Source organism: Salvelinus fontinalis, chromosome 17 (assembly GCF_029448725.1).
Source record: "Salvelinus fontinalis isolate EN_2023a chromosome 17, ASM2944872v1, whole genome shotgun sequence".
NCBI lineage: Eukaryota > Metazoa > Chordata > Actinopteri > Salmoniformes > Salmonidae > Salvelinus > Salvelinus fontinalis.
In genome coordinates this window covers 18,062,019-18,073,929 of record NC_074681.1, presented here as the reverse complement: position 1 = coordinate 18,073,929, position 11,911 = coordinate 18,062,019, and the positions used below count along the sequence as shown (strand labels likewise).

At 44.8% G+C, this 11,911-nt stretch overlaps 2 protein-coding genes across 3 annotated transcripts; both read left to right on the top strand.

The window, feature by feature from the left end:
• The first annotated feature begins 380 nt into the window (after nt 1-380).
• LOC129814579 (C-X-C chemokine receptor type 4-like) lies at nt 381-2,087 on the top strand. The gene is made up of 2 exons (XM_055867755.1): nt 381-443; nt 621-2,087. The coding sequence occupies exons 1-2, from the start codon at nt 429-431 to the stop codon at nt 1,725-1,727; spliced, it is 1,122 nt and encodes a 373-aa protein (XP_055723730.1). The 5' UTR covers nt 381-428; the 3' UTR covers nt 1,728-2,087.
• A 5,766-nt stretch (nt 2,088-7,853) lies between these two features.
• abhd4 (abhydrolase domain containing 4, N-acyl phospholipase B) lies at nt 7,854-11,588 on the top strand. Of its 2 annotated transcripts, XM_055866477.1 has the most exons (9): nt 7,854-8,064; nt 8,399-8,504; nt 8,643-8,728; nt 8,849-8,953; nt 9,103-9,394; nt 9,630-9,817; nt 9,931-10,042; nt 10,272-10,458; nt 10,591-11,588. In XM_055866477.1, the coding sequence occupies exons 3-9, from the start codon at nt 8,689-8,691 to the stop codon at nt 10,678-10,680; spliced, it is 1,014 nt and encodes a 337-aa protein (XP_055722452.1). In that variant the 5' UTR covers nt 7,854-8,064; nt 8,399-8,504; nt 8,643-8,688; the 3' UTR covers nt 10,681-11,588. The 2 variants fall into 2 exon arrangements, with proteins under 2 accessions (XP_055722452.1, XP_055722451.1); XM_055866476.1 differs by lacking the exon at nt 8,399-8,504.
• Nucleotides 11,589-11,911: the final 323 nt, after the last annotated feature.

Here is an 11,911-nt window from a genome sequence, read left to right as displayed (position 1 = left end):
CAATGCAGATGTACCCCCATATACACACGCACTACATCTGTACAGTGAGAATGTGTTTAAAACATTTCCTCTTTACTTTGGTTGATTGTCAATTAGACAACAGTGTTATATCATCATGCTATTGCCAACAATATTATTCTCACAGATTTGATGTTGGGAGCCTAAACAATAAACAAAGGCACACAGACACACACACACTCAATATCCTGTGCCACTTTCAGCACCTGACACCTCGAAAACAGGAAAAGCGTTTCCACGGGACACAGATGTGTGTGTGTGCGTGTGGGTTGAGGGTGGAGCAAGTGAGGGAGCGGTGTTGGCACGCTGAGGCTATTTAAACTCACCGGGTACAAAACTATACTCCACTCTGAGAAGAAAAAGAGAAAAGGGCCGTAAAGAACGGAGACAGAGAGCAAGCTGGCTCCATCATGTCCTATTATGAGGTACGGTTTCATTCAGTATTTAGACCATGTTAACAAACTTTATGGGACTTTATATTACTGGAACATTTATCTCAGTTATCATGTAATTCACTTATCAGATTGTATCAGATTCTTAGAGTTTTGCACATGTATTTGCAAGTTTACTCAATTATCCTCTCTTTCTTCCTCTCTCTGAAGCACTTTGTGATACCAGAATCGGATTATGACTACAATGACACAAGTTCCGGTTTTGGTTCTGGCTTGGGGGATTTCGGCACTGGATTTGAGGAGCCGTGTGACCGTGAGCTGCTGAGCCCAAGTGTGCAGCGTATCTTCCTCCCGGTGGTGTACGGTTTCATCTTCACCCTGGGGATCACTGGGAACGGCCTGGTGGTGTTCGTACTGGGCTGCCAGCGGAAGGCCCGTCTAAGCCTAACGGACCTCTACCGGCTGCACCTCTCCGCTGCCGACCTACTCTTCGTTCTGGCTCTGCCCTTCTGGGCTGTAGATGCTGCGCTCGGGGACTGGCGCGTCGGAGCGGTCATGTGCGTGGGCGTGCATGTCATCTACACAGTGAACCTATACGGCAGTGTGCTGATCCTAGCCTTCATCAGTCTGGACCGCTACCTTGCAGTGGTAAAAGCCACGGTAACCAGCACCACACACACCCGGCAGCTGCTGGCACGCAGGCTGGTGTACGCTGGCGCTTGGCTGCCTGCTGGTCTCCTGGCCATCCCTGACATGGTGTTCGCTCGGACCCAGGAGGCAGGGGAGGGGGAGATGGTGTGCACGAGGCTCTACCCGCCGGAGAACGCCCCACTGTGGGTGTCCCTGTTCCACCTACAGACTGTGCTGGTGGGGCTGGTGGTACCGGGCCTGGTGCTGCTGGTGTGTTACTGCGTGATTGTGTCCAGGCTGACCCGGGGGCCATTGGGTGGCCAGAGACAGAAGAGGAGGGCGGTGCGGACCACTGTAGCTCTGGTTCTCTGTTTCTTCCTCTGCTGGCTGCCGTACTGCATTGGCATTGCCGTGGATGCGCTCCTCCGCTTGGAGCTGATCCCTCGAGGCTGTACGCTGGAGTCAGGCCTGGGGGTGTGGTTAGCGGTGTCTGAACCAATGGCGTACGCTCACTGCTGCTTGAATCCGCTGCTCTATGCGTTCCTTGGAGTGGGGTTCAAGAGTTCTGCTCGCCGTGCCCTCACACTTACACGCACCTCCAGCCTGAAGATTGTTCCACGTAGACGAACAGGCGCCCTGACATCCACAACGACAGAGTCAGAGTCATCTAGTCTGCACTCCAGTTAACAGAGACAATAGGCTATAGCCTAATATTATGTGTGTGTGTGTGTGTGTGTGTGTGTGTGTGTGGTGTGTGTGTGGTGTGTGTGTGTGTGTGTGTGTGTGTGTGTGTGTGTGTGTGTGTGTGTGTGTGTGTGTGTGTGTGTGTGTGTGTGTGTGTGTGTGTGTGTGTGTGTGTGTGTGTGTGTGTGTGTGTGTGTGTGAGAGAGAGAGTAAGGAGAAGTCTGCTGGTCAGTCGTTCTTTCTAATGTCCTGATATTTTTGAGGTAAATAGTTTTTGCTTTGTCACCATTCACTGTTGTTATGGTATTTATGTATGCTTTTTTATGGCTCAACATGTTTGTAATAAAATGTACAAAAACATTATATTAGTCTTCACTAGTTTCTCTCATTGAGTGGTGTTATGGTGTGTGCACGTGTGTGTACGTGTGTGTGTCAGAGAGAGAGCAAAAGAGAGATGGAGTTGTACCTTAACGCTCTTGAATGTGAAATGGGGTACATTCCCATGGTGCAGTTGGCCATTCAAGCGCACCTAAAACAACTTATTGTGCGTGTGGGCAGGAGGGCAGACATGAATTGGTTCTCATATGTTGTTATTGGAGCTGTATACCCCCCACCGACATAGGTAAATGGCTAATAGATTTGTGTGTGTTCGTGTGTGATGATGTGTGTGTGTGTGTGATGACGATGGGTGGTCGGTGGGCCTCATATCACGTTATAATCATCATGATACTCCCCTCACTATTACACAGTCACAGCCCCCCCCCCCCCCCCCACACACACACACACTCACACTGAAATTGAAACTAGCTGATATTTTAGACATGTGATTTTGGACCAGGTGTGAGTGAGTCACAACAACAGAAAAACATTAGCGTGTGTGGGAGTTTGTGAATGCTGGTTCGAATCCCCGAGCCGACTTGGTGAAAATCTGTCCATGTACCCTTGAGCAACGCACTTAACCCTAATTTCTCCTGTAAGTCGCTCTGGATAAGAGTGTCTGTTAAATGACTAAAATGTATGTTGGAGGGCTGAAGTGTGGGTTAGAGGCCAAAGCTGTTGACATGGACAGGAAGCAGTAACTTCTGGCAAGACCATTAGATAATATCCGCATGCTGACACACAAAATATGTAGCAGATTTAGGCAAATTTTAGGCTAAGCCTAAATGCTACTAAATTTGCACGGTGAAATAATGCTTCTCTTGACAACACAAGTCATGTCCATGCTGATACTGACTCAAAGGAAGGCCTAAACAGTTATGAAAATGTGTTAATATAATATGTCCTCAATATACTTGCTACTTATTTGATGCGCAGATTACCTGATATATACACACCATAGAAATAAGAATGAATAGAATATGCATCCCCGTTCAAGTAAATGATGGCATAATGGGTCTTCACTATTTACCACAGCCACAAAGTCGTAAACAATGCCTATTTCTAAAATGTATCTTCTTAAAATTGCATTTTAAACCTAACTCTAACCGTAATCTTAACCTTAACCACACTGCTTTATGCCTAATCCTAATTTAAATACATTTTTATTCACTACTAGTCTTCACTAGTTTCTCTCATTGAGTGGTGTTATGGTGTGTGCACGTGTGTGTATGTGTGTGTGTCAGAGAGAGAGCAAAAGAGAGATGGAGTTGTACCTTAATGCTCTTGAATGTGAAATGGGGTAAATTCCCATGGTGCAGTTGGCCATTCAAGCGCACCTAAAACAACCTGCTGTGCGTGTGGGCAGGAGGGCAGACATGAATTGGTTCTCATATGTTGTTATTGGAGCTGTATACCCCCCACCGACATAGGTAAATGGCTAATAGATTTGTGTGTGTTCGTGTGTGATGATGTGTGTGTGTGTGTGTGATGACGATGGGTGGAAGGTGGGCCTCATTTCACGTTATAATCATCATGATACTCCCCTCACTTTTACATAATTATAGCTCCCCCCACCCACCCACCCACCCACCCACCACTCACCCACACACACACACACTGAAAATGAAACTAGCTGATATTTTAGAGATGTGACTTTGGACCAGGTGTGAGTGAGTCACAACAACAGATAAACATTAGTGTGTGCGTGCATGCTGGTTCGAATCCCCGAGCCGACTTGGTGAAAAATCTGTCCATGTACCCTTGAGCAACGCACTTAACCCTAATTTCTCCTGTATGTCTCTCTGGATAAGAGTGTCTGTTAAATGACTAAAATGTATGTTGGAGGGCTGAAGTGTGGGTTAGAGGCCAAAGCTGTTGACATGGACAGGAAGCAGTAACTTCTGGCAAGACCATTCGATAATATCCGCATGCGGACACACAATATGTAGCAGATTTAGGCTAATTTTAGGCTAATCCTAAATGCTACTAACTTTGCACTATGAAATAATGCTTCTCTTGACAACACAAGTCATGTCCATGCTAATATTGACTCAAAGGAAGGCCTAAACAGTTATGAAATGTGTTAATATAATACAGTTGAAGTCGGAAGTTTACATACACTTATGTTGTCGAGTCATTAAAACTCGATTTTCAACCACTCCACAAATTTCATGTTAACAAACTATAGTTTTGGCAAGTCGGTTAAGACATCTACTTTGTGCATGACAAAAGTAATTTGTCCAACAATTGTTTACCGACAGACTATTTCACTTATAATTCACAGTATCACAATTCCAGTGGGTCAGAAGTTTACATACACTAAGTTGACTGTGCCTTCAAACAGCTTGGAAAATTACAGAAAAGGATGTCATGGCTTTAGAAGCTTCTGATAGGCTAATTGACATCATTTGATTCAATTGGAGGTGTACCTGTGGATGTATTTCAAGGCATACCTTCAAACTCAGTGCCTCTTTGCTTGACATCATGGGAAAATCAAAAGAAATCAGCCAAGACCTCAGAAAAAAAATTGTAGACCGCCACAAGTCTGGTTCATCATTGGGAGCAATTTCCAAACGCCTGAAGGTACCACATTCATCTGTACAAACAATAGTACGCCAGTATAAACATCATGAGACCACGCAGCTGTCATACCGCTCAGGAAGGAGACATGTTCTGTCTCCTAGAGATGAATGTACTTTGGTGCGAAAAGTGCAAATCAATCCCAGAACAAAAGCAAAGGACCCTGTGAAGATGCTGGAGGAAACAGGTACAAAAGTATCTATTTCCAAAGTAAAATGAGTCCTATATCGACATAATCTGAATGGCTGCTCAGCAAGGAAGAAGCCACTGCTGCACATTGCAACTGCACATGGGGACAAAGATTGCACTTTTTGTTGAAATGTCCTCTGGTCTGATTAAACAAAAATAGAACTGTTTGGCCATAATGACCATCGTTATGTTTGGAGCAAAAAGGGGGAGGCTTGCAAGCTGAAGAACACCATCCCAACCGTGAACCACGGGGGTGGCAGCATCATGTTGTGGGGATGCTTTGCTGCAGGAGGGACTGGTGCACTTCACAAAATAGATGGCATCATGAGGTAGGAAAATGATGTGGATATATTGAAGCAACATCTCAAGACATCAGTCAGGAAGTTAAAGCTTAGTCACAAATGGGTCTTCCAAATGGACAATGACCACAAGCATACTTCCAAAGTTGTGGAAAAATGGCTTATGGACAACAAAGTCAAGGTATTGGAGTGGCCATCACAAAGCCCTAACCCCAATCCTATAGAAAATTTGTGGGCAGAACTGAAAAAGCGTGTGCGAGCAAGGAGGCCTATTAACCTGACTCAGTTACACCAGCTCTGTCAGGAGGAATGGGCCAAAATTCACCCAACTTATTGTGGGAAGCTTGTGGAAGGCTACCTGAAACGTTTGACACAAGTTAAACAATTTAAAGGCAATGCTACCAAATACTAATTGAGTGTATGCAAACTTCTGACCCACTGGGAATGTGATGAAAGAAATAAAACCTGAAATAAATCATTCTCTCTTCTATTATTCTGACATTTCACATTCTTAAAATAACGAAGTGATCTGAACTGACCTAAGACAGGGAATTTTTACTAGGATTAAATGTCAGGAACTGTGAAAAACTGAGTTTAATGTATTTGGCTAAGGTGTATGTAAACTTCCGACATCAACTGTATGTCCTCATTATATTGTCTACTTATTTGATGCGCATATTACCTGATATATACACCATAGAAATAAGACCGAATAGAACCGCATTCAACAGCATTCAAACCCCATTCAAGTCAATAATGGCATATCGGGTCTTCACTAGTTACCACAGCCACAAAGTCATACACCAAATCAAATCAAATTGTATGTCACATGTGCCGAATACAACAGGTGTAGACCTTACAGTGAAATGCTTACTTACAAGACCATTACCAACAATGCAGTTTTAAGAAAATACCCCCCCAAAAAGTAAGAGATAAGAATAACAAATAATTAAAGAGCAGCAGTAAATAACAATAGCGAGGCTATATACAGTGGGTACCTGTACAGAGTCAATGTGAGGGGGCACTGGTGTCAAGGTAATTGAGGTAATATATACATGCAGGTAGAGTTACCCTGCCTTTTTCTACAATTTATTTTCATAACATTGTATTTTAAACCGAACTCTAACTGTAATCTGAACCTTAACCACACTGCTAACTGTGCCTATCCCTAACAATAAATACATTTTTTAAATAGAGCCAATTTTGACTTTGTGGCTGTGGTAACTATCAATCATTCTTCAATCAAATGTATTTATAAAGCCCTTCTTACATCAGCTGATGTCATAAAGTGCTGTACAGAAACCCAGCCTAAAACCCCAAACAGCAAGCAATGCAGGTGTAGAAGCACGGTGACTAGGAAAAAGTCCCTAGAAAGGCCTGAACCTAGAAAGAAACCTAGAGAGGAACCAGGCTATGAGGGGTAGCCAGTTCTCTTCTGGCTGTGCCGGGTGGAGATTATAACAGAACATGGCCAAGATGTTCAAAAGTTCATAGATGACCAGCAGGGTCAGATAATAATAATCACAGTGGTTGTAGAGGGTGCAACAGGTCAGCACCTCAGGAGTAGATGTAGTTGGCTTTTCATAGCTGATCATTCAGTGTATCTCTACCGCACCTGCTGTCTCTAGAGAGTTGAAAACAGCAGGTCTGGGACAAGGTAGCACGTCCAGTGAACAGGCAATGGTTCCATAGCCGCAGGCAGAACAGTTGAAACTGGAGCAGCAGCACGACCAGGTGGACTGAGTACAGCAAGGAGTCATCAGGCCAGGTAGTCCTGAGGCATGATCCTAGGCCTCAGGTCCTCCGAGAGAAAAAGAGAGAAAGAGAAAGAGAGAGAGAAAAATAGAGAGAGAGAATTAGAGAGAGCATACTTAAATTCACACAGGACACCGGATAAGACAGGATAAATACTCCAGATATAACAGACTGACCCTAGCCCCCCAACACATAAACTATTGCAGCATAAATACTGGAGGCTGAGACAGGAGGGGTCAGGAGACACTGTGGCCCCGTCCGCGACACTCCATGACAGTGCCAAACAGGCAGGATTTAACCCCACTCACTTTGCCAAATCACAGCCCCCGCACCACTAGAGGGATATCTTCAACCACCAACTTACTATCCTGAGACAAGGCCGAGTATAGCCCACGAAGATCTCCCACACGGCACAAACCCGAGGGGGGGTGCCAAACCGGACAGGAAGATCACGTCAGTGACTCAACCCACTCAAGTGACACACTCCTCCTAGGGACAGCATGGAAGAGGACCAGTAAGCCAGTGGCTCAGCCTCTGTAATAGGGTTAGAGGCAGAGAATCCCAGTGGAGAGAGGGGAACCAGCCAGACAGAGACAGCAAGGGCGGTTCGTTGCTACAGTGCCTTTCCGTTCACCTTCACACTCCTGGGCCAGACTACACTCAATCATAGGACCTACTGAAGAGATGAGTCTTCAATAAAGAAATCTTGGACAAAACCCACTGAGTCGATGATGGCTCCGAAAGGCTTTTGGAGTGGTTTGTGGACTTTTTCATGTGAATATTAAAGTAATCAAAAATGTGAATATTATCTGCCATGACTACAAGATCCGATATGAATTCAGGGAACTCAGTGACCATAATGAACAAAGCAGAAAAAAGACAGCCAGCTTATTAACGAATCATAACGTCTGTGGACGAAACCCCACCCACTTCTGGGTCAGGTGATTTAGGAATGTTCGTGTTACAAAACATTGAACACGGATGATTGGCACTGGAAACGAGTCGCAATCTCAAACAGAGGAAATCCCTACTAATTTTTGACGTTTGTTAGGCTACTGCTACAGCTTGTGTATCGTTATCAGAATATGTCATGCTATGGATCCCACAGTAGCGCCAATGCAACACGAAACTGAGACAGAGTAAGTTGTAACTCATGTTGTTTAACTATCCTTCCAGACATATCCTACTGCTTTCATAATCTTTTGATGTGTTGATGCTATACCACCTTTAAATGGTCTGACTATATAATGTCTGTCAAAACAAGTTTTGTTATGATGATGGTGGCTGGCAAACTATGACATTGAGACTAGGCTACATAACAACAATGTAGGCTACAACGTAGGTTCGATCTGTGTTCATTGAAGAGCAGTGCAGCAGCGACGCTGTGTGGGGGGAACAAGTAACAGTGAGTGACACAGCACTTTTCATCATGTCCTCTGCATTACTTTAATTACTGCCCCCCACCTGTGTCAGCTGTTTTTTAATTATAGGGTCAGGAGTTTTCCCTGGTCAGGTCACGTGGTGAGAACTACTGGTTGTATAACTGTGTCTGAGGTCGCTCAAGGAATACTAGCTTCAGGTGTGTTTGATAGGCTGACGCTTAGACCTTTACCCTACTCTGTGTCTGCACTGTAGTGATCATGTCGTTAGTGTCATAGTACAGTGTTCATGTTCCTGACGGCTATAGTAACACAATGTCTATCATCTCTCCCTCCAGGCCATACTCTGGGTGGGGTTGGTGGCCTTCCTGGCGTCCGACTTCCATGTCCCTCCTGAAGAGCACAGAGGCCAAAATCCTCTCCTGTAAGACCATGTTAATAACTAAACTTCTTTCTATCTTTTCAGAGGAGCAAAATGGTTGACTTCTTGTTTATATAGTAACACTTCACTTGTCTCTGGTGTGTGTGTGTGTGTGTGTGTCAGGTATACAGAATGAAGTGTGGTCCAGGTTTGTCACGTTACCCAACCAGGACAGGATCTGGACCCTCACGTTGACCAACAAGACCACCCACAAACCTCTTGAGCAAAGTATTCTCACTCTCACCGTCTCCTTGTCCCTCTAGGCTTTTGACATATGAATTAGCTTTTGTCTTGGTATTAACTTCTTGTCTGTCTCTCGATCTGCTTCTCTCTCTTTCGTTCTGTCTCTCTTTCTATGCCTTCCCTCCCTCCCATAGCCCCTAAGAAGACTCCTCTGGTGATGGTCCATGGGTTTGGAGGAGGAGTGGGTCTGTGGATTCGTAACCTGGATGCTCTGAGTCACTCTCGGCCCGTCTACGCCTTCGACCTCCTGGGGTTTGGCCGGAGCTCCCGACCCCCCTTCCCCACAGATGCTGCCCTGGCCGAGGAACAGTTTGTCAACTCCATGGAGCGGTGGAGGGAGTCTGTAGGCCTGGAGAACATGATTTTACTGGGACACAGTCTGGGGGGATACCTGGCAACATCTTACGCCATCCAACACCCTTCTAGGTGAGAGGCCATGTTTTTATTTATGATGATGTCATAGTATTTATGATGGTATTGCCTTAAAGCTATTGATTGACGTATAGTATGTCTCCTTATGTACAGTGACAGTTCAAAAATTGATCTACACTGCACTTTATTATTAATCATTAGGACCATGATTCCTGGTCAGGAAAAACTCCATGACCAATTTTATTATAGTAATGGAATAATAACTTTGATTGTGTCTCCCCTTCTTTAGGGTGAGTCACCTGATCCTGGTGGACCCGTGGGGTTTCCCTGAACACCCACAGCCAGGGGTGGAGACCCCGGCGGGCCAGGGGCCAGAGGTGGTGAAGAGGCCACCCCTGCCACGCTGGGTCAAGGCTGTGGCCTCAGTCGTCTCTCTGTTCAACCCTCTGGCTGTCATCAGAGCAGCAGGTCCATGGGGTGAGAGACACTTTATTCACATTCAGATCACTTATTCAAAGCTTTCACAATTTTATCATGTTATAATAATACATCCATCGTTCCCTTTTTCTCTTTTCCTTTCATTCTGTCAGGTCCAGGGTTGGTAAATAGATTGCGTCCAGATTTCAAGAGGAAATTTGAGGACTTGTTTGATGATGATACCATGACCGAGTACATCTACCACTGTAATGCTCAGACCCCTAGGTACGTAGAGTCACTTCTTGGCTTGCGTTACATATCACCACTATTAAGCTGCATACTGCGTTCACATTCTCCTGAGCCCATAGGGACATGGCCTTACTTTACTAGCCTGAATTTGCCACAGAATTACAAAACATTTATTTCTTCTAAAACCCCTTCCTTTATTCCATGATCCTCTTCCCTCTGTCACTCTCAACCCTCTTTGTCCTCCTTCTCTTCCCTCTATCCCCAGTGGGGAGGTAGGCTTCAGGGCCATGTCAGAGACCCTGGGCTGGGCCAAGAGGCCCATGCTACAGCGGGTTCACCTGCTGCCCCCCTCCATGCCTCTTACCATGCTATATGGTTCACGCTCCTGGGTGGACAGCGCCTCGGGAGACAAGGTGGCCCAGATCAGGGTCCAGACAGCCACACGCACTGTGGTGAGTAAGGGGGGGATTTATTTCATTTAAGTTTTGAGGTCTTAGATATACAGATTTAGAGGATAAAACGTATCATACAACAAGACATAATACGATACCCATGTGATCATTCCTGTCTCTGTCTCTCTTCAGATGATAGATGATGCGTCTCACCATGTATATGCTGACCAACCAATGGAGTTCAACAGAGTGGTCCAGAACATATGTAACGATGTAGACTGAAAAAGCATACATGACTGACAAACCAAGATGTCATGTGTGTCTTGGTCTGTACCTCGTTAGTGCCACAGAAATGGCTCCAGTGTTGGTGGGAGATTTTTATTAGATGGGCCTATTCCACTACATTCTGATCAGTGGACACTAGTTGGCTAAGTGGTTATGATATATGCCATTTAGCAGATGCTTTTATCCAAAGCGACTTAAGTCATCCGTGCATACATTTGACATGTGGGTGGCCCAGGAGTCAAACCCACAATCCTGCGATTACAAGCACCGTGCTCTAACAACTGAGCCATGCAGGACCAATTGGAACACTTAGGGCCAGGAACTGACCATGTGACCTGACCAGGAAAAGTCCTGGGCAGGTTACATGGTCTGGTGAAGTCCTGGTTCTGCTCCAATGACTGTCAGGCAAACCATACCCTGCACTGAAGAACCCCTGTCCAGGTTGGGATGATAGACAAGGCCTTGACAATGGAGTGTTTCCTATTCAATCACTTATTCAGTTGTATTTTATCAGTACTGTTCCTATAAGTAGGGCAAGGAGTTTTTCCATGTAGTCTGGGAAACCTCTAGGATCTAGCTATATGTTATACACAGTAATCCATTGTCATTTAGTTCATATTGCAGCCTTCCTACTAAAGCGAAGTTCACAATTCTGTTATTTGAAAGAATTATGGAGAGTCAATGCAATAAGAGTTTGGGTGGAACACTCAATGTTCAGGGTATATATTTATGTTTCTTTCTGTAACTATGGTAAATGCCACTGCAGCATGCTTTTTATCATGTGCCTGAGTTGGAAAGTAAATATGTGATTGTAATTTTCTCTGTGACCTCTGATCTTCACTATCAAAATGTCTGTATTTTATACTACTACATGGATTCAATAGAAATGTATATGATTAACATAATGCTTATCTCTGATCTCATCATTGATCTGTCAGGCGTCTGTCTCTGTCTGTTTCTCCATGTCGAGGGTATTCAACCATCTGATGATCCAACCATTACTATCCATTTTTCGGTAATTGCTCTGCACCTCATTTTGCTTATTTAAAAAGGGTGAAGTATACAGTTAGTAGATTTGTGCTCTCCAGAAGCTAAGGATCTTGTTACTATGACTGCTCTGTATGCTTGAAATGCATGGTAATTTGTATTCACATGACCACTAGAGGTCAGCCTCTTGCTACCTAAGGTACTGTCCTGTGCAGGAGGTTTATGGTGTTTCTTTGGCATG

What these genes read in the sequence shown, in the direction of transcription:
- abhd4 (XM_055866476.1), top strand. Translation starts at nt 8,021, where the DNA reads ATGGATCCCACAGTAGCGCCAATGCAACACGAAACTGAGACAGA. An exon ending in AGAGGCCAAAATCCTCTCCT is followed by an intron (nt 8,729 to 8,848) that starts GTAAGACCATGT and finishes TGTGTGTGTCAG; the next exon opens with GTATACAGAATGAAGTGTGG. An exon ending in AGACAGCCACACGCACTGTG is followed by an intron (nt 10,459 to 10,590) that starts GTGAGTAAGGGG and finishes GTCTCTCTTCAG; the next exon opens with ATGATAGATGATGCGTCTCA.